This window comes from Dermochelys coriacea, chromosome 3 (assembly GCF_009764565.3).
Source record: "Dermochelys coriacea isolate rDerCor1 chromosome 3, rDerCor1.pri.v4, whole genome shotgun sequence".
Lineage (NCBI taxonomy): Eukaryota > Metazoa > Chordata > Testudines > Dermochelyidae > Dermochelys > Dermochelys coriacea.
Window position 1 is genome coordinate 208,743,766 of NC_050070.1, and position 26,325 is coordinate 208,770,090.

General features: G+C 54.9%; 1 protein-coding gene across 3 annotated transcripts in view; it reads right to left on the reverse strand.

Moving 5' to 3' along the window:
• LOC119852809 (phosphofurin acidic cluster sorting protein 2-like) overlaps window positions 1-26,325 on the reverse strand; it is a 113,489-nt gene that overhangs the window by 33,427 nt on the left and 53,737 nt on the right. For all 3 annotated transcript variants that reach the window (XM_043512364.1, XM_038394590.2, XM_043512365.1), the window contains exon 2: window positions 10,276-10,363. In XM_043512364.1, coding sequence (XP_043368299.1) covers window positions 10,276-10,363 — 88 coding nt within the window. The remainder of the gene's footprint in view (window positions 1-10,275; window positions 10,364-26,325) is intronic.

Consider the following 26,325-nt stretch of genomic DNA (forward strand, 5'->3'; position numbering starts at 1 on the left):
AGCCGTGCGGAGAACATACCCAGTGGGTGTGTGCTCGTGCTGCTACCTGTGCTATTATAGCAACAAACCAATTTCTACTTGCACTAGTATACTGAGCACTAGTGCAAGTCTGTGTACATGAGATGGGGAATCACAACTCTAGCTCGTCACAGACACAGCCTGTGGGCGCAACTCAGAGGCTTTATCTACAGGAGAGTGGGGCAATGGTTTAACTTAACAGTTATTTCATGGCCACACTGGGGCTTGCTCTCATGCCAGCATTAGAGTGGTTTAAAGTGTGACTCCTGATCCGATTAAAGACGAACCAAACCCAGCGTGGTTTAAATTGAAATAAGAATGTCCACACAGCCTTTTGCACGGGTTTAGCGAAACTGGTTTAAATCAGTGCAACTTTCTCCAGTGGACAAGGCCTTGTTTGGGAATGAATGTGGCTAACATTAGTTTGTGTAAGGGATCAATGTGTAGACAGTCTGGCCTAGTGTTCAACACAATTCAGCTAGGATCTGCATGTCAGGGACTACAGTCGCTGAGCAGGAGTGGGAGGAATCACAAGAGCCAGGTTTAGTAAGCAAGAGTTGGGGTCAGAGGCCGGCCAGGGTAGGAGAACGGAGGTCAGAGGCAGGGCCGGGATCAGGCTGGGGTCGGAGAGCGGAGGTCAGAGAGCAGAGGTCAGGGTCGGAGAGCGGAGGTCAGAGGCAGGATCGGGATCAGGCCGGGGTCAGAGAGCGGAGGTCAGAGGCAGGGCCGGGATCAGGCCGGGGTCAGAGAGCGGAGGTCAGAGGCAGGGCCGGGATCAGGCCGGGGTCAGAGAGCGGAGGTCAGAGGCAGGGCCGGAGAGCGGAGGTCAGAGAGCAGAGGTCAGGGTCGGAGAGCGGAGGTCAGAGGCAGGGCCGGGATCAGGCCGCGGTCGGAGAGCGGAGGTCAGAGGCAGGGCCGGGGTCGGAGAGCGGAGGTCAGAGGCAGGGTCGGAGAGCGGAGGTCAGAGGCAGGGCCGGGGTCGGAGAGCGGAGGTCAGAGGCAGGGCCGGGGTCGGAGAGCGGAGGTCAGAGAGCAGAGGTCAGGGTCGGAGAGCGGAGGTCAGAGGCAGGGCCGGGGTCGGAGAGCGGAGGTCAGAGGCAGGGCCGGGGTCGGAGAGCGGAGGTCAGAGGCAGGGTCGGAGAGCGGAGGTCAGAGAGCAGAGGTCAGAGGCAGGGCCGGGGTCGGAGAGCGGAGGTCAGAGGCAGGGCCGGGGTCGGAGAGCGGAGGTCAGAGGCAGGGTCGGAGAGCGGAGGTCAGAGGCAGGGTCGGAGAGCGGAGGTCAGAGAGCAGAGATCAGAGGCAGGGCCGGGGTTGGAGAGTGGAGGTCAGAGGCAGGGCCGGGATCAGGCCAGGGTCGGAGAGCGGAGGTCAGAGGCAGGGCCGGGGTCGGAGAGCGGAGGTCAGAGGCAGGGCCGGGGTCAGAGAGCGGAGGTCAGAGGCAGGGCCGGGGTCAGAGAGCGGAGGTCAGAGAGCAGAGGTCAGGGTCGGAGAGCGGAGGTCAGAGGCAGGATCGGGATCAGGCCGGGGTCAGAGAGCGGAGGTCAGAGAGCAGAGGTCAGGGTCGGAGAGCGGAGGTCAGAGGCAGGGCCGGGATCAGGCCGGGGTTGGAGAGCGGAGGTCAGAGGCAGGGCCGGGGTCGGAGAGCGGAGGTCAGAGGCAGGGTCGGGGTCGGAGAGCGGAGGTCAGAGGCAGGGTCGGAGAGTGGAGGTCAGAGAGCAGAGGTCAGAGGCAGGGCCGGGGTCGGAGAGCGGAGGTCAGAGGCAGGGCCGGGGTCGGAGAGCGGAGGTCAGAGGCAGGGTCGGAGAGTGGAGGTCAGAGAGCAGAGATCAGAGGCAGGGCCGGGGTTGGAGAGTGGAGGTCAGAGGCAGGGCCGGGATCAGGCCAGGGTCGGAGAGCGGAGGTCAGAGGCAGGGCCGGGGTCGGAGAGCGGAGGTCAGAGGCAGGGCCGGGGTCAGAGAGCGGACGTCAGAGAGCAGAGGTCAGGGTCGGAGAGCGGAGGTCAGAGGCAGGATCGGGATCAGGCCGGGGTCAGAGAGCGGAGGTCAGAGGCAGGGCCGGGATCAGGCCGGGGTCGGAGAGCGGAGGTCAGAGGCAGGGCCGGGATCAGGCCGGGGTCGGAGAGCGGAGGTCAGAGAGCAGAGGTCAGGGTCGGAGAGCGGAGGTCAGAGGCAGGGCCGGGATCAGGCCGGGGTCGGAGAGCGGAGGTCAGAGGCAGGGCCGGGGTCGGAGAGCGGAGGTCAGAGGCAGGGTCAGAGAGTGGAGGTCAGAGAGCAGAGGTCAGAGGCAGGGCCGGGGTCGGAGAGCGGAGGTCAGAGGCAGGGCCGGGGTCGGAGAGCGGAGGTCAGAGGCAGGGCCGGGGTTGGAGAGTGGAGGTCAGAGGCAGGGCCGGGATCAGGCCAGGGTCGGAGAGCGGAGGTCAGAGGCAGGGCCGGGATCAGGCCAGGGTCGGAGAGCGGAGGTCAGAGGCAGGGCCGGGGTCGGAGAGCGGAGGTCAGAGGCAGGGCCGGGATCAGGCCAGGGTCGGAGAGCGGAGGTCAGAGGCAGGGCCGGGGTCGGAGAGCGGAGGTCAGAGGCAGGGTCGGAGAGTGGAGATCAGAGAGCAGAGGTCAGAGGCAGGGCCGGGGTCGGAGAGCGGAGGTCAGAGAGCAGAGGTCACAGAGCAGAGGTCAGGGTCGGAGAGCGGAGGTCACAGAGCAGAGGTCAGGGTCGGAGAGCGGAGGTCAGAGAGCAGAGGTCAGGGTCGGAGAGCGGAGGTCAGAGAGCAGAGGTCAGGGTCGGAGAGCGGAGGTCAGAGGCAGGGTCGGGATCAGGACGGGGTCAGAGAGCGGAGGTCAAAGGCAGGGTCGGGATCAGGCCGGGGTCGGAGAGCGGAGGTCAGAGGCAGGGTCGGGAGCTGGCCGGGGTCGGAGAGCGGAGGTCAGAGGTCGGAGAGCGGAGGTCAGAGGCAGGGTCGGGAGCTGGCCGGGGTCGGAGAGCGGAGGTCAGAGGTCGGAGGCAGGGTCGGGGTCGGAGAGCGGAGGTCAGAGGTCGGAGGCAGGGTCGGGGTCAGAGAGCGGAGGTCAGGGTCGGAGAGCGGAGGTCAGAGGCAGGGTCGGGATCTGGCCGGGGTCGGAGAGCGGAGGTCAGAGGCAGGGTCGGGATCTGGCCGGGGTCGGAGAGCGGAGGTCAGAGGCAGGGTCGGGAGCTGGCCGGGGTTGGAGAGCGGAGGTCAGAGGCAGGGTCGGGATCTGGCCGGGGTCGGAGAGCGGAGGTCGGAGGCAGGGTCGGGGTCAGAGAGCAGAGGTCGGAGAGCAGAGGTCAGAGGTAGATCCAGGCCAGAGGCAGGAGCCAGGCCAGTCAGAGTCCGTTTGGGATCAGAGACCGGAGATGAGGCGACAAGCGAAGTCTGAAGTCGCAGCAGGCCACTACACCGTATGGTTGCCCGGGTTAAACAGGGCACTTGGCCCATCAGGGGACTGCAGGGTCCTGGCGCTCTGGCTCCCTTGGGTGGTACTCTCTGGGGCACCTACTCACCACAGTGCTCGCTGGCTGTGCCTCTGCATGGCCTCTTGGTGGCACTGTGGGAACGTCTGCAGCCCCAGGATCTAGTGCGCAGAGCTGCACAGCTGTCTGGTACCCCACGTCTGTCCGAGCGGGCACTGGCTGCTTCCCTCCCCAGTACGGGTCTGTGTGCAGACCTGCACCCCATCATTCGGGGGGGTTCAGTCACACGCTTTGTTAGTGCAGTGAAAGTCTGAATGTAGAGCGGCTCCCAGGTGCTGCTGAAGGCCCCCATTCAGGCCAGCTCTGGGCCAGGCCCCATCAGCTCTCATCTGTACATGGAAGGGTGTCTGCGCTCTCCCGTCTCTCAGGTGTTTAGTCACAGGGTGAACGGGTGCCAAGGCAGTGACTCCAAGCCCCGTCCGGCTTTCTGGGCCCCTGCAGCGGTCCTGGTTTTCCAGGCCACACAGGGTTGGGGTTGCTCATGCACAGACAGAAAAACCCTTCAACCCCCAACTTCCTTTCCAGCCCCCTGGCTTGGTCAAAGCAGGAGAAAAGCATAAGTCAAACGTTTCCCTTTGCAGATCACCCTTTGAGGCTGTAAATGTGTCACTGATCAGCCTATTCCTCATTCCCTTCCATGGAGGGCCTCCAGACAGCTCCTCTGCACAGAGGCGAACAGAACATACCTGAACTAGGAGAGACCCCAGGGCCAGGGTCCAGCACAAGAGAGGGGAATCAAGAGAAGATGACAACTGCATCCTTGCAGCTGAGGCTCTGAAAGTGCTTCCCAGAGATCCAGTGAGGTAGGCCAGCAGCACCGGCTTGACTCGACAGCACAGAGCCAATACCTGAAGTGCCTTGCCCAAGAACAGCTGACTCCCCAGAGCTCTGCTCTAGCCACTGCACAATCCTCCTTCCCCAAGCAGCAGCAGAGGTTCTGGTTTCTAGGGTTTCTGGGATGGGTGACATCGGACCAGATGCACCCAGAAGGGACAGAAGGATTGGAGAGGCCCCTATAGAAACCAGCAATGCTGGCAGTCAGATGGAGAGGAAATAGTAGGCAGCAAAAAACGGAGGCGATAAGGCCAAGCTCCCCAGAGATGCCTCCCCCTTGCAGGAGTGAGAGGGGAGGCAGAGAGCATGGCAAAGGGCCGGAGAACCCTGATCCTGAATTGGCACAATAGAAGCAGCAGTAGGGAGGGGATGCTCGGGAAGGAGGCAGCACAGGTGGTACTTTTCAAGGCAATGGTTAGATGCATCCAGCTAAGCAGCCTTGCCTCCCCAGAGCCTGCCACCACCTAGCCAGAGCCTATCCAAAGCACTTTGCCCAGGGCGTGAAATAATTACCTCCGGTGCTGGACGGGCAGCGCAGAAGACCTTGGTTGTCCATGAAAAAGATGCAACATGGACAGCAGCAGGGCAGCCTCCCCTCGTACCCTACCGGTGCCGCTCACCCCGACTCACCTCCAGAGTGAGCCGGTCGCTCCTCAGCCTCTCCGCAGTCCACACTAGCCCAATGGCGATCAGGGCCACCCCTGGACAGAGACCCCCAGCTCACGTCACACAGGTCTCTAACCATCCATCAGCTTTTGGTCACTCCTGACAAGTTAGAATTGACCCAGTTAACTTGCAGCCCACAGCTGGGATGGGCCCTTTTGCCTATAAGGTCATTTAAATAAAAGGGGTTCAACAGCCTGTCTTGAGCATCCAATAAGGGAGCATGCAATGCCACAGCAGGATGGTGTCGGCCTGGGAGTGCAGGGGGTGCTCGGGCACCAAGCTGGCCATCGGAAGGTCATGCTCTGGGCATGCTCCAGAAGCTGTGGATATAGTTGCAACAAGGAGAGAATTATTTGCTGGTTACCTCGCCTCGCCTCCTTACACCCAGAGACGGTGGCGCAATTCCCTCCCTCCCAGGGAGAGCCTGTGTTTGCAGCTCTTCCCCCAGATGGATCAGCAGCAGATTTTTAAGGATGACTCTGGCTGCGCTCTCTGCCCAGAGTTCTTGCTGCACTAGCTCCCTTTGTATGATCATTTCATTCCCCTGACAACGCCTCATTAAGTGTCATCTGCAAATTCAGCTAATGAGCCGTTTTCCCTCTTCCCAGCATCCAGTTAATTCTGTAATGCTGGGGAGCATTTTGTGCTGGATGCAGCAGTATGTTAGCGATGCAGGTGGTAAATAAGGCAGCGGCTGGCCCCGGACCCAGCGCAGCTTCCTCCATCCAGGGTGGGTTAGGGAGGCGTCACCCAAGGCATGGATTTTTCTCTGTGTTCTCCTGATGGGACAGCACAAAGGCCATGGGAATTTCTTTCCTTGATCCCCTTTCAGACTGATGATTAGAACCATCTTGGCCTGTTTACTGGCCCTGTCAGTCAGAGAAATGTGTCGCACTGGGGGGCCCACAGTTCCCGGCAGGATTACCCAGTGATGATTGCAATTCCTCGGTAGCTCTGGCTGCATGGGCCATTTCTCCGACACAGTGCAGACGCTGGTTTACACTTGGGAGCTCAGGCAGTGGGAGGAGCTGATGAATGCAGTGATGCGCTCTCGGAGAGGGAACATCTGTAGCCGCGAAGCAGTGTCTGCTCTCAACTGCACCGCAAGAGGGGTCTTATTATTGCGCCCCTAGAACCTGAGCACTGTCCATCATTGCTGCTGTGCCCTGAGTGCCTTCGGTCTTGGAGCCTTTTCCAGTCGGGGCCCCTGTCCCATTGCTCATGGGTCCAGGGCAGCATGTGGCATGGACTGTGGTCTGTGTTCAGGCATGTCACAGGCTTCTATTGTGGGACCTCGGCTTTGCAGGGCCACTGGGAGCTATCCTGCGGCAGTATCGGTTTGGACTCTGTAGATTTATTTAGTTCTTCTGCCTAAGCAGGCAAGGAAAGGGCCGGGTACTGACTGCAACTGGCTGCTACACAGAGGGGGGGGTGGCATAACCCAGTTGAAATTCAATCCTAGAGAGCCTGAGGGGTGACTGGCCAGCCCACATCTGAATGCAGACCCTGCATCTCTTCACTGGCATCTTGCATCTGCTACTCAGCATTCCTTTTTTCCGGCTTCAAAGCACTGTTGGAGTCAGCTGCCAGGGCCAATTAATATTCACTAATGCTACTTGCCCTTCTAGGATTGCTGAGTGTCACTTGTAATGCCCAATGCCATTAGCAGCTAGTTCTCCGACCTGATCGCTTCAGCTCTCACATGGCTTCACTGGCACCAGTGCAATCCCCTGCTGATTTGAACGGGCTTGTAGTTGGGTAAGGTGCCTTCCAAAATCGTTGGCTCCATGCAGTAAACTCACCAGGGGGCCCTGGCACAAACCATGCTGACCTAGGAAGGTTGCCTCTCTTAGCATGCTGTACCGTTCTTCTTTTCCCTTGGCAGGAGCTTAGGCAGGAAGGCTAGTTAGAGAGGCAGCCTGGGTGGTGACCCAAGGAATGGAAGAGACGAAAGTGGCCAGATGTGGAAGCTGCTGTCTGTACACCAATGCAAAAAGCCTGGGTAACAAATGGAGGTACTAGAACCACTGGTGCAGGAAGTGAAGCCAGATGCTATAGGGGTAATGGAAACATGGTGGAATAATCATCATAACAGGAGTACCAGAAGGACAAAAATAGAGGTAAAGGTGGTGGAGTAACATTGTACATTAATGACACACTAGACTGTAAAGAAATTAGAAGTGATGGAATGTATCAAATGGAATCTCTTGGGGCCAAAATCACTTTGGAGAAGAAAGGTAACAGAGGCTCCACTGGGACAGTGCTGGAGTCTGCGACACCCCCCATCCCAGGATCCGATCGGGATAAGGATAGAGACCACTAACACTTTAATTAAATAAATGCTACTGGGAGTTGTGTGATTATGGGAGATTTTAATTTCCCAGATGTTGATTGGAGGACAAGTGCTACTAATGAAAGCAGGGCCCAGACAGTCCTGGACGTGATCGCTGACAGATTTCTTCACCAAACCAACAAGAGGCAATGCCATTTTAGACTGAGTATCGGTAAGCAGCAAGGACCTCACAGAAGAGCTGCTTGTAGAGGACAGCCTTGGTTCCAGCGATCAGTCCCTGGCTTGCCAACATCTACATTTTGGGCATGAGGCTCTGTTTCTGGAGGGGCAGGGGGAGCACAGGGCAGTGCTCGGGACCCAATGTAACAGCATGTGAGAATAAATACAGCTCCTACTGAGTGGTGTCCTGCTGGGCTGGGCTGCTCGTTGGTCACTGCTCAGCTCTGCGGCTCTGGCATAGTGATGGCGAGGGCTGGGGAATGCAGTGAAAGGGAACCTGCAGAGCAAGGAGGGCTCATGGCCCATGGGGCACTTAGAGTAACAAAGACGACCAGGGCAGGAGAGCCTTACAGAGGTCACATGCAGTTAGCCACCCAGGGGATTACAGCCTTCGCCAGCCTTGCCCTCCCCTCTCAGCCCCTGGCCAAGCCCAGCGCCGCCAGCAGCTCCACTTTCTCGGGTCTCCTGTCACACCACCAGAGTGCTAGTGCAGCAGCCTAGCCCAGTCTCAGCTCCTCCTCCCTGTGAGCGCTGCGCCCCCCCCAGCCACCAGCCCCCTGCCCAGCTCTGCTATTTCCCTGGGCAGTGCATGTGACAGGGGGACCAGGGGTTCTCTGGGGCAGGGGCGGTGCTCTCATGGCTCCTGGAAGGCTCGATAGGGATTTATAGCAATGCTAACAACCCCCAATACCTCCCAAGATGAGTCTCAGACGGCACAAGGCGAGTATTTGCAGAGACCAGGAATAAAAGCCTGGATGCTAGAACTGACTGGAGGGGCCAGGACTGGAGAGGCTGTCTGGCCGCCCTGTGCCCCATACTTTCTACAGCTTCGGTCTGGATCTGGGAGGGCAAGTGGGGCAGGCACAACCAGCCCTCCCTTCTGGAGCAGCATTAATACCCAGGCTTCCACCGCTAATCCAGCTTTAAACCCTAATGCCTGCAGCACAAAGAGCTCTCTGGCCTCCCCGCCCCACCCTGCTTCCCATGGCAGCCACAGCTTTCCACCAGCTGACAAAAGCACAAAAGAGCCCCCTTCCATCCGAGACTGCTGCTCGGGATGGCAGCAAGATCATGGGGGCCCCCCATGCACCCTGGGGAGAGGGAAGGGACGATCCCTCTCACACACCCAGAAGGGGAGGGGGCAGGATGACACATGCCTCCTGGATCTGTGCACATGTGACACAGCGAGAGGCAAGAGATCCCTGCTCCCTGTGAGGAAGAAGAGGTGGTAGGATGGATCTCCCACTCACAGGGGAAGGCAGCAGGATTGTCCAGGCCAACAAAAAGGGGAGGTTGGCACTGGAGATCACACACACGCACAGGCTTGTAGGGAGGAAGAAAAATCGCCTCCACCAGGCTGGTCGGTCTCTCCCTCTCACACACAGCATTGCTCCCCCTGTCATCTTCTTGCTCCTCATGCAAGCTGGAGCGAGGTGTTCCTAAGACAGACCGGGCAGGCGGGCTGAGCACAGAGTCGTGATCTTGGGATGAGACTAAGCCCCATGTCAGTTGCATTCAGCGAGCCTTTTTTCAGCATGCCAGGCTGTGCAAGAGAGAAGCAGACCCAGGGGTGTCTGCTGGAGGATGGGGCTAAATACCGTGTTTGGGGTTCAAACCCCTGACTCCGGTGGTCATTACCAGCCATTCCTGATCTGGTGACAGGTTACCCTAACCACTTACCACAAGAGACCCAAGTGAGCTGTCTCCTCCCCGGAACCAGAGCATTCCCCTGGTATTTGTGCACCAGTCATTATATCCTGCCTCCCTAAAACATCCCCTGCACTCCAGCTCCTTCCCTCCCTGTGCGTCCCTGCTGGCTGTGCAGAGCCGTTTGCAGGGCATAGCGTGGCTGCAGGAAAGGAGGGAGCTCCTAGGGCTCGGGAGGCCCAGTATAATACATTGGACAGCCCCAGATGGAAGGCCCCAAAGCAGGGCAGAGCCTAGGTGTTCAGGCAGCCAGGGTGAGTCCCACCCTGCCATCCTCCAGATGCTATCCGGGTAGCTGCAGAGCAGAGCCTCTTGGGTCCAGGGCCAAGTGTCAGCATCATCACAGGCGTCCCATCCAGACGGAGGGGTCCATTGACGTGCCACAGCCAGATACTCATGGAAGAGACCAGGCTGGGGGCAGAGTGGAGGTATCACTCTCCAGGGCCCAACGGGGGACAGAGGAGCAATAGGCCAAACTAGCTAGTTTTGGCTGGACCTGTAACAGAGCGCTGGCTGCATGCTGCATCCATCCCTGGTGCAGGGTGCAGCAGACGGCAGGGAGGAGAGGGACGCAAAGGAAGAGCTACATGGAGTCTGAGGTTTCTGCCTGGGGAACCCGAGCACTGGCAGCTAGGTGTCACTCTCTACGTGTGGAGACCAGAGTCGAGAGAGCCCCTCTGTTCAGATCCAGCCCCTTAGGGCCTCCTTCCCAGGGGGCCGCTGGCTCCATCAGCCCAAGGAACGCCCGCACAGGGCTGCCTCCCACCTTCCACGGGACAGAAGCAGATGCTCGGGCAAGGGGAGAGGGCGAGGGGGAAAGGACCGGTTCCAGCCCCGCATCACAGGACTGCAGGCCTGGCCACTAATTCAGCGCTAGAGCAAGCGGGCAGGGGCAGCTACCACTGATCTCCAGGAGAGCTGGTCCCACTGGCGCCAGAACTCACCCTGGTCCCGGGGACACGACAGTGGTGCTAACAGAGAGGGGAACAAGGGCAGAAAAGGCCCTCAGCACTAGCCTTCCCATCCCTCAGCACTGCACTGGGGCACCAGCTCACCTGAATCTTCACGGCGATGAGCACCGAGCTCAGCTCCTTGTCCAGCTCCCTCAGCACGGTGAGCTTCTTCAGGCGCAGGCTGCAGAGTCTGTAAGACAGAGAGAATGGGACACACTCAGGCACCACCATCCCCGGGGCCCTGCCACATGGTCCGAGGCGTCCGGACGGTAGCTGGGATGGTGCCGAGCTGTGGCCGCCTCTCCCCGCCCCAGGCACAAGCTCAGCAGAGGAGCGGCAGGATTCAACCCCTTCCTACCCCGAGAAAGCGGATCAGAGCAGAAAGGGAAGTGGGAACATTAACAGAGCTAAAGTAGGATTAAGGGATTATGGTGTGACAGGAAGTCGCAGGCCGTGTGGTGGACAGATCCTTCCCAAGCAGGGCTGCTGCCAGCCCTCAGTAAAGCTACCTTAGCTACCAGGGCTGTTTATTTATAAACTAAAGCACTTAAATCCACTCTGATCTGGGACTTAACTAGACAAATATTCCCATTCAGACATTACACCTCCGCTCGCTCCCTGGGGCAGCTTCATACTCCCCAGCCTGGCTGAGCCAGAAACCTGGGAGTCCCAGCCCAACACTCCCTGGGCCAGAGCAGGCTGCCCCTGAGCCCACCCTCCATCCCGGTGCACTGTGTGCCTGCCGGGGGGGGGGAGGAGGCTGGGCAGAAAGTGGCATTGCCTATTCCCACAGGCCCAGCCCCTGAACCAACCCACAGGCTCTGCCAAGGAGAGGAATTGCCTGAGCCGCTCAACGGCTTAGTCAAATGCCTGCAAACACAGCGATGTGCAAACAATCACCCACCGCCTGCGCTTGGCTGGCCCGGCCATGCGATGCAGAGCAGAGGCTGGCAGGGCTGGATGGAATTGGTCTCCCAGCACTGGCAGAAAGCACCCTTCCTAATCTGCCAGGCAGAGCAGGGGGGAGCCAGGCAGGGAACTGAGGAGTGACTACAGGCTGGAACAGAGGGCGCATGAAGAGCTGGGGGCACTACAGGGCAGGCCTAAGTGTCCTTGACACAGCTAAGCCAGGATCCCACAACTGGAAGGGCTGGAGCTCGCAGAAGAGGCTTTCCAGCCTTGCACTGCTCAAGAGCATTGCGAACTCAGCCCTGCTGGTCTGTCCTGTGCTCAGATACCAGGGCAGTCAATAGGGCCAGAAGGAGATGAGCTTGTCACTCCTCGGAGGATGTGGGGGGCTCTGCCCAAAAGCACCAATGGGGAGCTGAAATCCCTCATTGCTAGGAGATCCCTATCCCTGTGGCCAGTGCCAGGTGCCCCAGAGGGAATGAACAGAACAGGGACTCACCAAGTGATCCATCCCCTGTCACCCATTCCCAGCGTCTGGCAAACAGAGGCTAGCGACACTATCCCTGCCCAGCCTGGCTAATAGCCATTGATGGACCTACCCTCCATGAACGTATCTAGTTCTTTTTTGACCCCTGGCCATTTCAGAGAAGGTGGCGCAGGCTATAAATACTGAGTGGTTCTTTCTGCATCTCTTGCCTTTCTCCCGGTTCTGTACACTCTGCGTGATTTACATTTTAGTGGCAGACCCACCGTCCTGGGCACGCTCTTCTGGGCTTCCTCAGCAGGCTGACCCAGGGAGCAGGAGGCCAGTGAACCTGCCACCGACGCTGAGCGAAATAATGCCAAAGCTAACTAGGATTCAGGCAATAATTAATGCCAGTCAACACAGTTTTATGGAAAATAGTTATCAGCAAACAACCCTCATTTCATTCTTTGATGCGACGACAAGGCAGTTGCACACATGTAATATCCTGAGACTTTGGTAAGACCTTTGACTTAGCACCATCCAACGCTCCATCAAAAATACTAGCATTATACAATACCAGTGAAGCCCTGTTAAATGGCTTAAGAAGCGGCCGATCCCCAAAGCAGTTATCAATGGGGAATCCTTACATGAGAATGGTTCCTGCTGGGTTCTGCAGGGATCAGCATGAGACCTGGAACTCCCCAATATTTTTATCAATAATCTGGAAGTCAATATAAAAATCGCTGCTGATGAAATTTGCAGATGACACATTGGCAGAGTGGTGAAAATGGACAAGAACAAGGCTCAGTCATACAGAGTGATGTGGATCGCTTGGTAAGCTGGGCCAATTCAAACAAAAATTGATTTAATACAGTCAAATGCAAAGTTACATATCTGGAAACAAGGAATGCAGGCCAGCTCTGCAATACAGGGGTATGCAGTGACTCCAAAAAGGAGCTGGGCTCTCTTTGTGGACAAGTAACTCAACGTGAGCTCCCTGTGCGATGCTGTGGCAAAAAGAGCTAATGCGATCCTGGGATGAATGAACACGGGAGGAGTGAGTCGGAATACGGAGGTGATTTTTACCTCTGTATGCAGCACCGGGGAGGCTGATATTGGAATACCGTGTCCAGTTTTGGGGTCCATGTTTTTTATGTAGAAAAATTGGAGAGGGTGCCGGAAAGCACTACAAGAATAGTTCAAGGACTGGAGAAAATACCTTCTTGTGATAGAAGGAAAGAGCACAGTTTGGTTTATTAAAAGGATTGAGAAGAGACTTGATTACAGTGAAGGAGAAAATGCCAGGTGCTGAAGGGCTCTTTAGTCTAACCACGACAGGCAGAACAAGAATCAGTGACTGGAAGCTGAAGCCAGACAAACTCTAGTTAGAAATAAGGCCCAGATGTTTAATAGTGACCAACCCCCAGAACAAACTCCCAAGGGCACTGGTGGATTCTCCATCTCTGGGGATCTTCAGAGCCAGACTGGAGCCTTTCTGGAAGATGTTTTAGCCAATAAAGGAGTAAGTGGGTGACATTCTCGGGTCTGTGTTATACATAAGGTCAGACTAGATGATCTAATGGTCTCTTCTGGCTTTACAATTAAATCTACGAAGCACAGACATCTGAGCGCTCCTGGCTAGGAAATCTCGCAGCTACAGAAGCTTCTCTCTTCCCTACCCCGTGGGATTTTGGAGAATGCTGTAGAAAACCTCTCTCCATTTCCCTTCCACCTTTTTCATGTTGATTAGAGGCCTGACCTCCCTTCTCCCCCCATTCCATTTCCAGTTTGTGCTCATTCGCTCTGCGAAGCTTCTGCCTGGGGACTCTCCCCCTGCCACACTGTCTCTCTGGAAGGCAGGATACTCTGTTTTCAGGGTCTGGGTTCATACCTGGGTGGGGAAGAAGGTTGGTTGTATTGTGGGTGGGGATGTTAGTGCACAGCCCTGGCAGTGGGACTGTAGCATGTTGTATTCTAGGGACTCCAGTCTGCCTCGTGTGATTTTCTCTGCAAACCCCAAGGCTGCTCAGTGCTCAAGGGATACCTCATCAAGGGGTTAGCGACTTGTCCCTCTTCATAGTTATGGCTTTATTTTACCAGAGATTTAAGTTGGACTTCCCAGGCAGTGATTGCCAGGTTCCCTGGGTTTTGGTATCAGATTCATTGTCCTGGGACAGGATGCCTGCCTGCTGGGGAGGTCCTTTGCACATCTTGCCCTCAGCATTAACGCTTTGCACAAGGTAACCGTTATTCACCAGCGTTGTGAACCTCGATTCTTGCTCGACAGATTATAAACAGCAGTTCTTCTCTAACTCCTGCCTCTTTTCTACTTCCCCTGCTCCTGCTAGTACTTTTCACGCTCTAGTTCTCCAGCCAGGATCCAGCTCTGAGGCTGGTCTCTCCCGGACTGACCCAAATAACAGAGCCCAGCACCCTGGAGCCGAGGAACTCGAGCTATCAGCGAGGACAAAGGTGGAGTAGGATCCAGAAACATCTGGCCCCTGCTCTGCCAAAGGAGAACACCCTGCCTACATCCGCGAGGGGGCAAAAGCATTTGGAAGTCGTGTAAATCCTTCTGCAGCTGGGCAGAAGCCAGCCCTGAACCCCACAGAGCCTTACGGGCAGGCGACTCAATCCTCCACTAGAGGGTTTCTTGCACCTTTCTCTGCAGCAGGCACAGCTGGTACTGGCCAGGGTCAGATACAGGGACAGGTCTAGATGGACCGCTGCTCTGATCCAGTCTGGCAACTGCTGCGCCCCTAAGGCAGGAGTCCTGGCTCAGAGAGTGACTTTAATTGCTCACCAGTAATGGTAACCTTCTGCCTGATTTCTACAAGGCTTGAAAGAAAAGGAGGACTTGTGTCACCTTAGAGACTAAAATTTATTTGAGCATAAGCTTTCGTGAGCTACAGCTTCACGATGAAGTGAGCTGTAGCTCACGAAAGCTTATGCTCAAATAAATTTGTTAGTCTCTAAGGTGACACAAGTCCTCCTTTTCTTTTTTGTGAATACAGACTAACACGGCTGCTACTCTGAAACCTGTTACAAGGCTTGAGAGGCCATTCAATGGGTCCCGGCCGGCTGGAAAAGCCATGGCTGTGGCGCAGAGTCAGAGTGCAAGGGAATCCCAGGGCTCGAGCTCTGCAGAGGAAAAGGAGCTCAGCGCCCCCCCCTCATGTCCCTGGAGAGAAAGGGGAAAACACCAGCCCACGGGCACACATTTATTCCAGGCAAGCCACTACCCCCACACACCCCTTGTGGGACACTCACTACTGGTGCTCTGGGGGCTAGCCTGCCATCAAGTCAGGCTGGCAGCTGATAAACCACTGGGACAATTTATCCAGGGACCTGGTGGATACTCCAGCCCTAGCCATTTCTCAGTCCAGATTGGCTCTTTTTCTAAAAGCTCCGCTCCAGGAGTGATTGGGGGGCAGCTCTCAGGCCTGTGTCTCCAGGGGGTCAAAGTAGGTGATCCCCATGGGCCCTCCTGGCCTGGGACTCCAGAACGCTCACGTGTCCAGGAGAGACTCCAGCTTGGGGGGGATGCACACCTAAGAAGGGACCCGGGCTGCCCTCTGAAAGGGTAGTGCCCTGCTGTCAGGAAGGGAGAGGCACCCCAAATGAATTCCTCTGCAAGCGGAGGTCAGCGAGGGGCCAGGCAGCTGCCAGAGCCCTGGCACGCCCCAGCACTGAACAGCTTTTTCAGCAGCACCAGCCGTGGCTCCCCACCACTGCACTGAGCAGGGCAGACCCTGAGCGGCAACCCTGCCCCTGCCGACACCCTGGGCACTCAGACCTTCGCTGCAGCACCAGGAGGCTGAGGAGAGGGGAGCAGTGCACCTAAGCCCCCCGGCACACAGTGCCCCTGGAAGGGGCCACCCAGGGAGAGTAGCCTGAGCGGCTGGGCTTCTGTGGCTCCAGAGTTAGCGTTCGCTGTCCCAGTCCCTGCGCCGGCTGGCAGCCGCCTCCTTGCGGTGCCCACGGGAGTCCTGTGATTAGAGACAGCAGCTGTCACCAGACAGACACCCTCAGGAACTAGGGCTGCATTGCCGGAGACAGGGAAGTGGGCTCTGGCTGTGGTACAGGGGGAAGGAAGCAGAGCAGAGGGGGTGGGGCTGGTCCCCATTAAATCCAAGGCAGGGGCTAGGAAGAGAACCACACAGAGGTACTGCTGCTGCCCCCGATTGTCCAGGGGAGAGGGGCTCAGAGCCCCTGAAATACACACCTCCGCCACTTCCCCAGGGGCAGCTTGAAGGACCCCTGCTGGGAAGCACCAGGCTCCCCTAAAACGAGCTTGGGAGAGGCAGGAAGAGGCTGAGCCCACAGGGCTCCTAGGTCCCCGCTGAGGCAGCCCCTTCTTGCCTTTCCTGGCTAGCTCCCCACACTTGAGTTTGTGTTCAGACAGCCTCTGCCTGCCTGCCTGGGGCTTTCCAGCTCCTTCCGAGCACCTCCCAGCAGGGCCAAACCAGGGCTGAAGTGGAAGAGCAAGCAGTAGCAGAGACATGCTCACATGCTGACCTGGAGTAACCCAGGCATGGAAAGGGAGCCCAGGCTGCATGCTGACTACATCCCCCTTCTCCCACAGTGCCAGGCAGCCAGGTCTAGGGCGAGCAGCCATCTGCCCTGCAGAACCTGGCGAGGAACTGCAAAGAGAAGACCTGGAGCCAGGCCCCCCGGCCATTAGCGGGTGGAGTCAGGGCCAAACAATCGAAACAGCAAGAAAAGCTCCTGGGGGAGGGGGCTAAGGCCGTGGCAGGGGTGTGAACTGCCAAGAGCAGGGGAGAGGACGTTCAGCCCTAGGCAAGGGCCAGAACAAAGCCTTGGCAGCAACGCTGTCCTCTAAATCCACCCCCCTGCCTCATGCCAGCCCTGAGAGCCCACAGGGGAATTCCACCCCACAGCAAGGAAGTGACTCTGGGCTCAGCTAGACAAGGCCAAAGAGGTACTTTTAACCTGTTAGCAAACACACTAACACACACGTTTTAAAACCTGCATGCAGACAGGGTATTGGATGTGTGTCAGCCAGCTGGGCTGTAGCCAATGTGTGTTAAAATACAACTTGCCTGCCTGAAGTAGAGTTTTAAAACGTGCTAGTTAGACTGTGTTAGTGTGACAGAACGCCCCCGCGCCGTCACACCCTGCACACACGGCAATAATCTTTGTACAGAAATGCCTGGGGAGGTGTCATTGGACAGCTAACAACATCTCAGGGACAGGGCTGGAGCAGCATTCTATGTAACGCTCTGAGCAGAAGCCCAACTCATGACTGAAGGACGTTCGCCAGGAAAGTCTGGGGGAGAGGGGGGTAAACCTGCTTCTCAAAGACAAAGGACAAGTTGTCGCCCCAGCCAGGCAGGTGCCATCAAAGCTGACGGGCCATCGACTACCACGTGGCCATTCTTTGGCAAGGAGGGGGCAGGAACAAACAGATCTGATCTCAGCGAACAACAGCATGGAACCTCTCCCCGCACCCCCGACTCCTTGTCTCCTGGCTCTCAGGGGGAAAGACCTTTACCTAGGGGTCACCCTCAGGACAATGCATTTCAAAAGAGGACTGAACTATAAAAGTGAGGGGCAACCCCCCCCTTCCCTCTCCCCGCCCATCTCTCTCCTGTTCACCTAAGACCAGGAAAGAAATGCTTATTGAACTTTGGGAGCAGATCCTGGCCGGAGGGTTTGGGCAGCAGCGTTACTGGACACGTGCTCAGGGACTTCACCGTGAGCCAAGTCCAGTTGGGGAAGTGATTTATCTTTATTTCTCTTGGAACCATTTCTGACTTTAGTGACTCTTTACTTGTATCCTGAACAGCTCTCTCCTTGCAATTAAATACATTCATTTTATTCTTTAATTAGAACTAACCCAGCGTTGTGAACTGGGTGGGTAACTCGAGCTGAGGTAGACTGGTGTGTACCGATCCCCTGAGAGGGGCAACACACCTAACATCTGGGCTGCCCAGGAGAGGGCTGGACATGCAGAACACACGTTTTTGGGGGGAATCCAGGACTGGGAGTGTGCTGGGGTCACCCTGGGAGCAGTAACCAAGCCTGGCAGGAGCCAGAGTGCGGCTGGTGTTTGCCGACAGGCTGCTGGGGTCAGAGCTGCTGGAGCAGGCTGTGGCTGTACACAGACACCCAGGGTGTGACTGGCAGCAGTCCAGGTTGCAGAGCAGGTGGGTGACATAGCCCCTCCCTGCTCTGGCTTGCACCCCACTAATGTCAGTTAGAGAACACGTTTTAAAACTCCACCGTTTCTGCCAGCCTAGATGAGGCCTAAGCGCAGTGGATGGCATAAGAAAAGGCACAAGCCACTGCGGTGATGCTGCACTCAGGGAGTATTAGCAAAAGGTTCACAAGTCAGGAGGCAGGTGTCTCCCCCAGGAAGCAATTACTGCTCCTCAGGAAGCTTTGCCCTCCCTGGAGAAGGTGGTCCCAGGGATCTCCACAGGCTAGGCAAAGAGCAGAGGAAAGTCACCCATGAAAACAAAGGGTAGTGCACCTTGGAAGGAAAATCTGAACTGCTTATACACATTCCTGGGCTCTAAATGAACTGGAGCCATTCCGGGAAAAGCTCTGAGCATCAGTGCGAAGAGCTGAGCGAAAATCTCTCTGACATGCACAGCAATGGTCAAAGCGGGGGAGGGGAGAGTACATCAGGGTGCATAATGAATGAGCTAGAGAACAATGCTGAAAATTGCCATGCCGTTACATAAAGCAACGGAGCACCCTAGTCTGGAATACTGTGTGCGGCGCTGCTCCCCCCACCTCCAAAGGACACGGCAGGAATAGCTCAAGGCTGTGGTAGGACTGGGGGTGCAGTGCCCAGATTTGGGAAGGTGCGTTTTGCCCAAGGACACCCCAAATTACAAAAAGTTCCCTGGGCTCTAACATCAGCATTCTTAGCCTAACTCAGCTGCATATGACTCATGCGAAGATAATGGGCTAAAATCAAATCCTGTCAGGATCTGAGCCTATAGTTCACATCTAATTCTTAGAACACTGAGCCATCCCCTCTGGGTTCTATACAGCTGATCAGATGAGCAAACGCCTGTCATGATCTGAGCACTCAAATTACTTCTCAAAATAATGCCAGCTGCTGCCTCCTCTGAGCAACAGAAGGCAGAATGAAAAGGAGTACTTGTGGCACCTTAGAGACTAACAAACAAAGAAGGCAGAATGGAGACACATCAAAAGCCCATGCGATGACTGTCCCCCTTCCAGCCACTCCTGAATTAGCCCTGTCCCAAAGCAGGTATCTGCAAGCACCCCCAGCTACAGCATCCAGGTTGTGAAAGGTCCAGCCGTTCACTTTGCAGTTTCTGTAGGATTGCCCTGGCATTTTGCTAAGCAGCGTGTGGAGCCTAGGAAGTGAACTGACCACCCTTTCCAGCTAGAAGCCTTGCGGCAGCCCCCAACTTCAGGCTGCAGAGGGCAGACCAAACTTGAAAGTTTCTCCTGATCCAGATGGGGCAGCCACTGCCCTGTGCTACCAGCTCTGATCCACACGGGCTCGCTCTCAAAGTAACACCTACAGGTCACCCACAAACCGCACCGCTTTCTCACGCAGGCCTTAGCAAACATTTCCGCTGGCAGGCCGGCTCTTCAGCTGAGGGAAACGGCCCATTTTAACGTCTCTTAGCGTTTGCAGGACTTGCCAAGCACTGATGCTGCTCTGCGCTAACAACCCTCCAAGAAAGCTCTGCTCAAGAGGAAGGAAAGCCTACCGGAGCTGGAATCAGACTTAGGATTACCGGGGTAAAGAGAGGTCCCATTGCTCAGCAGGGGAAATAGCTTTGCATACACTAAGTTTTCCTCTGTGCTGCTCACACTTCTTTCCTGAGCCAAGTCATTCCTTGAGAAGAGCCAGCCTACCCACACATCTCCAACTGCTGAGGGCTCAGACCCCAAACCGGCACAGCCACATGCTGTCCCAATTCCATCCCCATTCACAGACGCACAACAGTTCTCCCACAGCTTCGTTTCTGGGTCTAAACGAACTCTGTAAGAAAGGCCCCTCTCCCTGCAGAGCTCTGCTCCCTGTGGCTGGATCCAGATGTCAGTGCTCGACTTTTGCTCAGTGCTCACTCGGGCAAATCTCCCACTGTCAGTGGCATAATTGAAGGCCAAAGCAGAGCAGCAAGATCATTATTATCGGGGGAGATACAAGGGAAGGAAAGAACTCAGCCAGAGTCAGGTTCTGGGGGGGTCAGCAGGGCTGGCAATTAGAAAAAAAATTATCCTTTTATGTGCGAACTCAGCCAATCTGATCTGAGACAATAAATACGGCATCCCATTCAGTCACTTTTCTGGTCTTTTCCTAGAGTAGCACAGAGCTGTGTCCACAACTGGGCAGCCTGGCAACCTGGCTACAGCTAACCCCCATCCCAGAGCAGCTCTCCAGAGGGTCAGGCACTCTTTGGGGATTGAGCTGATCTGATCATCAGAAATCCTTACCAGGCTGCTATGCTTAGATCAAACCACCATATGATCTCTCCAGAAAAGTTCTGACTCTGCATTCATTGCCCTGGGCCTGCCCCATACAGCTTTGTGACATGGTCAGCAAATGCCTTAAGCCACAACATATTAGCACATTCTCCCCTAGGCCAGCATGAGCAACTAATGTGCTTTTCTGCTGTTTCCAGTGGCTTCTGCTACTCGCCTGATCCTCTCACCTTGAAATCAATGGGAGTTTTCCTGCTAGAGTAGCAAGTCAGGCCAGCACGTGCAGAAGTTCCATAGCGGTGCAGCCGCAGGGTGTTAGGGCCTTCAGCCTTTCACAAAAGGCACCTCAGCCACCTCGGCCTAGCTGCCTACTCTGGCATTTTTGTTCCCCACGTTCGGAGTGGCTGTAGCGCGTTTTACGCAGCATGACTGGGGAGAGTCCAGAGGACAGCAACAAAATGATCAAAGGTTCAGAACACCTGAGCTAGGAGGAAAGGTTACAAACCTGGGCGTGTTGAGTCTTGAGAAAAGAAGGCTGAGGGGGAACCTGAGAACAGTCTTCACGTGTCAAGAGCTGTCACAGAGAGGACAGGGATAAATTGTCCTCCACTTGCACTGAAGGAAGGACAAGAGGAAATCGATTTGATCTGCACCAAGGCAGATTTAGGTGAGATATTAGGAAAAACTTTCTAAGTCCCAGGGTGGTTAAGCTCTGGGATAGGACTCCAAGGGAGGTTGTGGAGGGTTTTAAGAATGGTCTATGTCTAGATGGTCTAAGTTTACTTGGTCCTGCCTCAGGGCAGGGGGCTGGACTTGATGACCTCTCAAGGTCTTGTCCAGCCCGACATTTCTATGACATTCAGCTACTGTGGAAAAACAGGTATGCGATAAGCTCTACAGGCAGGGACAGTCTCTTAATATTTGTGTGTACAGCTCCTGGTCTCAGTCATACCTTGTGGCAATGGGTTCCACAGGCTAGTTAAGCATGGTATACAAATATTTTCACCAGTTTTAAGTTTGCTACCTTTCAGTATTATTATTTAACATTTATATTGGGGTAGTGTCTATGCTATAAGAGCTGCCCCAAATATCTTACAGTCTAAAGGAGAAGACATTACAGGCAGACGAGAAACTGGCCAGAGACTGGATAACAAAAAATAGGATGTGTGCAATTCTTAGCAGTCAGGAGCAGCGATCATTACATGCTGCCTCGTCTACCTGTTATCTGTTAACTAAGCTAACTCCATAAAAGCCAGTTGTGAACAGATTGAGGCGTGCCCACAGGAGTTTGCACTAGCTTAACTCAGACACAGTCTGAGACGGAGCAGGACTGCACAGAGGGAAAGCAGTCAGATGCGGAGAGATAGTGGTAGGTCACTGGTGTAAAGCTGGGAAATGCAGCTGTGTAAGAAGATGAGATCACCCGGTGGAACAGATGCAAGGGAAAAAGAGGAGGGGACAAAAGCCATGTGCCAGCCCCTAGAAAGTGCAAGAGAAAAAGAAGAGCTGAAGAACCAGGACGAGATAGTCAAAAGCCAAGGAAGGTCAAGATGTCAAGCAGGGCAATGTGACCAACAGTGTCAAACCCATGAAGAGATCAAAGATGAGAAGGATGGAATGAAGATCCTGAAACGTGGCCAGGAAGAGGACGCTGGGAACTCTGCCACGTTACTGTCCTTATACACGAGTGTCAACTTCAGACCCTGGTGGCTGAAGAGCAGCCCACCAAGTGCTGCAATGTACCCTCATCTTTAACATGGAAGTGAGCCCCACTATAGATGAGCTCCAGTATGCACTGCTCTCTCCATCCCAGCAGCCGCAGCAATTCCCCCTTCTGGCAGGAATGCCCAGCTTGCACCATTTGAGATTCCAGACTCATACAACCAGAGAGCAGGTTTCTAAGCTACCCACACTTCCTGAGCTGGCAGAGTCTTCGAGGAAAGGACGGTGCCACAAAATTCATACGATCAGAACAGAAGCAGTGACAGCAAGAAGCATGCACTAGTGGCCAAGGGTAAGATCTGGGCTGTAGACAGCACATTGAGATGTACTGCACTATTTATTGTACAACTCTTCAGCAAAGCAGCCATGCCTGTCAAAAAAAAGGTTCATTTCAGCAAGGTCCGAGAGCAGAGCAGAAGCAGCTCTGGCTGCCACACAGAGGGGCTGCAGCTGTCTCAAGGGAGCAGTTGAATTTTCAGAGCTGGAGTTTTATCAGGAATGAAAGAGGGCAGTTTTCCCCCTGGGAGCCTCCCAGGTGAGGCGTGCAGACAATTACTACCTGTGCAGCCTTGCTCACTTCACTGCCCGTTTTGATGAGCAGATTCAACTGACTTGGCCTTTCTGAGGCATCAGTACAGCCTATTATCAATGATCAACAAAATCACTAATCTTTTCTGAGGCAACCGGAGTTCATGCTCAAAAGGCATCAGATGGTTCCGCGTCAGCTTGCAAGACCCTTAGGGAGTTCTGTGAGCAACAGAAGGACTAAGCAGACGATACTCAAAACATCCATAGCTTTTCTCTTACAGCAGTTATCCCAGGGCATTAGGACATCCTTTGCAAGGCACAAATTCTGGATACCCAGCAAGTTAATTATGGTCCATGCCCCAGCCTCCAGATTAGACAGTGATGACACCAATATCCTGGCAACCTGCTGAGAGATCCCAGTCATCCTGCAATGGGACATCTCAGTTAAGACTTGGTCTCACCTTCTACCGGACGCACATCTTCACTGGCAACTGACAAGATTCCCCAAACCCAGGAGGTCACCCAAGTGTGCTGCCTTCTGGAATCCATACTGGTCCCCACATGACGCCACGTTATCTGGCATGGCCCGGATCACAACTAACCCAAGCACAGACAGCAGTCTCCTCACTCTCCATTTGGGCCCCTCAATGACAAGCCGAGGATAGACACTTCATGACAAACAAGCAAAGTCCTTCGTCCTGCTGACAACTGCTTTGTGCCTGGGCTCTAAAGACTGACTACACTTTAACAAGCACATTACAGAGAAACTAGGGGCCTGAAGACTTCGGGCCCAGCCGGAGTTCAGCATGACAAAGTCAGCCCTGCTTTTAAGACACATCACACCTGTAAACCAGTGGAAATGCACTGCTGGGAGACTAGCTTTCTGTTACCAGGGACGTGAGGCAGCACCAGGGCAGGGGGCTGAGACCTCCTTCCCCGGGCATTTGCTGGTTAATTCCAAACCTTCCCGTTCCGGGTCAGTGTCCTCGTTTCCTTTCCAGTCTGAACATTAACATTATCTTTGTCCCCCTCTCCTTGAGGAAATGAAGAGCGGCAGCTCCTCCCCACAGCCTGGCATAGGAGTAACGACACCCAACACAAGCATTACCTGGGCTTGTCTACATGCAGTGTTGTATCACTTTAACTGAAGGTGCAATTTAAACGGATTTGGTTAAAACAGTGCACAGGGACACATTTATTCCAGTTTAAAGCAGGTGTAACCTCATTGTTGCTATTTTGGTTTAGTTTAACTGAATAGGCCTGGTCTACACACACTATTGTACTGGTATAACCAGAGGTGCCATTTTAAACGGATTTAGCTAAACCAGTGGAACAACATGTGTGGACACACTTTTGTTTAACCAGATATACACCTGGTTTAAAGCAATATAAGACTGCACTCAAGGGTTTGCACCAGGCTAGTAGTTTTTAAACTAATTTAAGTTACATGGTGCCATTTCTGTAGGTGTGTAGACACCGCCTTAGGAATAGGTGGAAACAAAACCATGGTAAGACATGCTTAAATTTAAATAAGAGTGTCCACACTGGTTTGTCCCGGTGTGGCTGAACCAGTTTAAACAAACATGTGCAAGTCTGAGAATAGACAGGACCTAAGTCTCCGAACACCCTGGTGAGTTACAGTATTCTCCCCCACTTTGCAGCTAGGGAAATGGAGGCACTGAAGAAAAGTAATTTCCCAGAAGGTCACTAACTAATAACAGATCCTTCATTTGCAAATGAAGGAAACCGATCCCAGACTCAGCTACTGGTTACAGTTCTACCTTCTGGGATTTGAGCTGACCCTTGTTATGAGAGCCGACATGGTCCTGTGCAGACCTCAGAAGCTGCATTCTTCACTAGCCATCTCAATTTTTTTCATGCAACTAGGCACACAATGCTGGCTATTCATCTGGGATGAATATCTCGCTCGTCGTCGTTCTTGAGTCAGCCTGGCCCCTCTCTGTTAGGCTTATCATTAGACTTCAGTCTCGGAGCAGCAAGGACTGCTTGGGAAAGCTTTCCTATTTGATCTCTTCTGTAGCAATCTTCCTCCACAACAGGGATGCATCTGGCTAGGAAAGCAAAGCCAGCCTTTCCTTGATCTCAGCAAAGCAGCGATTCCAATCCCACCGCACCCGGCAGCATGAGATAACAATCCGGGCTGTTCAGATTCCAAGTTAAAGTGAAATTGATCTCCGGAAGGAAATCCAGGTCTAGATGACCCGGTGTTTCACAAAAACTGACTTAACACCACAACTGCTGAGAGGCAGCTTTAGAATTAGGAAAGAGCAATAAAGCAGCTCACTGCCCCCAACAAACCATACAGCAGAGATCTAGGGATTCATCCTCTTGTTCACTTCTGACCCCAGGGTACGTGAAGATCTACATCTGTGAGTACCTGGGGGGCAGGGAGTCCACTGACTTGATACAAGTGCATTTGCTGAAAGGTACAAATCTATAAGCTGTAGATTTCAGTGGCATGTTGGCAGGTGCTGGTGGGACATGCCTGGATGATCCAATCACTGTTGCTCGTGTACAACAGAGGGTATTCAGCTTTCATCTAAAAGACGAGAGGGAACTCGTGGGTGAAATGAACAAGTGGGGGGTGGGAGGGAGAGAGGAGTAAGGAAACAACAACGGGGTATTTCACTGCAAACTAGCCATATGCACAAGTGGTTGGCGTAATGAGCCAATCAGTAGCGGCGATCGGAACAGGGCATCTGCCCAGCTGTTCTCATATGGCCTTTTGCTGAAGGCAGCTCTGCAGGTGAGTTTCAGGAGCAGGATTCAAAGGAGGTTTGGGGGGTAGGTTTGTAGATTTGGATGGAGAGGTTTGCAACCCCTATGAGGTGGCATGGAAGAAAGCATGGATTGCCCCGCTGGGAGAGGCAGATGCCACCAAAGAGCAATGGAGGCTGGCCCGGCTGGCCCAGCAAAGTTGCGGGTGGAGGTCAGAACAACAGGGTGGCTAGGTACAGCCCGGCTAAGCAGTGAAGGGGCGTTAAGGGCAAGGTCAAGGGCTGCATGTTTGATGCAGTGGAGTTGGGGGAACCATTGGAGGGGCTTAGAAAGTCGGTGACACAGCCAGGGGAAGATCTCAACAGCAGCATTTTGAATGGGCTCAGTGGGAGCCAGATTGCAGGGCTCACAGCCAGGCGGAGAGATGCATTGCAAGTCACCAGTGTAAAGACAGGAGTAGGATCACCCAGTGACAGGTGCAGAGGGAGGAAGCAAGGACGGCACCATGGGGGATCCCCACGGACAGAGGGGGAGGGGAGAAGGAACCCCACAGAATGACACTCAAGTAGCAATCTGACAGCTAGGAGAAGAACTGGGAAAGGAGCAAGGCAAAAAAGCTGAACGAGGGCGGATTTCCAGAGCACAGTCGTCAGCATCACCAGCAGCCACGGGCATGAGAAAGGCAAGGAAAGAGCGCTGGCTGAGAGGAGCCTGGGGAAAGCCAGTTCAGTGGAGCATAGAGGGCAGAAGCTGGCCTGGAGAGGGTGGAGAATGGAGCTGGCAGAGGGAGTTGTAGACAGTGCCCGCAGGGAGCCTGCAGAAGGGAAATGGGGCAATACTTTGAGAGGGAGAAGGGGCCAAGGCCGGATTGGATTTAAGTGATGGAGGAGACCAGCGCATGCTGGTACTGGGAGGGGACGGACACTGAGGAGCAAGGTTGAGGGCACTTAGGAGGGAAAGCAGGGAAGAAGTCTCAGCATCTGATGGGAGGACGATGACAGCGTGAGGGGGCGAAGGGACTGGATTGTTTTTCCTCCCTGAGGATCTTGCCGAGAGAGCGCAGGGCGATGAATGAGTTACAGAGGAAGGACCTCTGTGACCTAACGCTGTTCCTGGGAGACAACCCCGAGCTCTACTTTGTCACGAGGAGGGATTGTAAACGGCAGGATTTGGCACCGCAGAAACGCAGGGCAGCGCTCCATGCCCCCAAGGGGTCGGTGGCTTCGATTTCTTTCAGAGTCGGCTTCGTACTGAGATTCCTCTGACTTTACGGGGCTCACAGCAGGGATGAATCTGACCCATGTCTGACACTGGGCCCATAGATCTGATCACATAACACCTGAGTGATT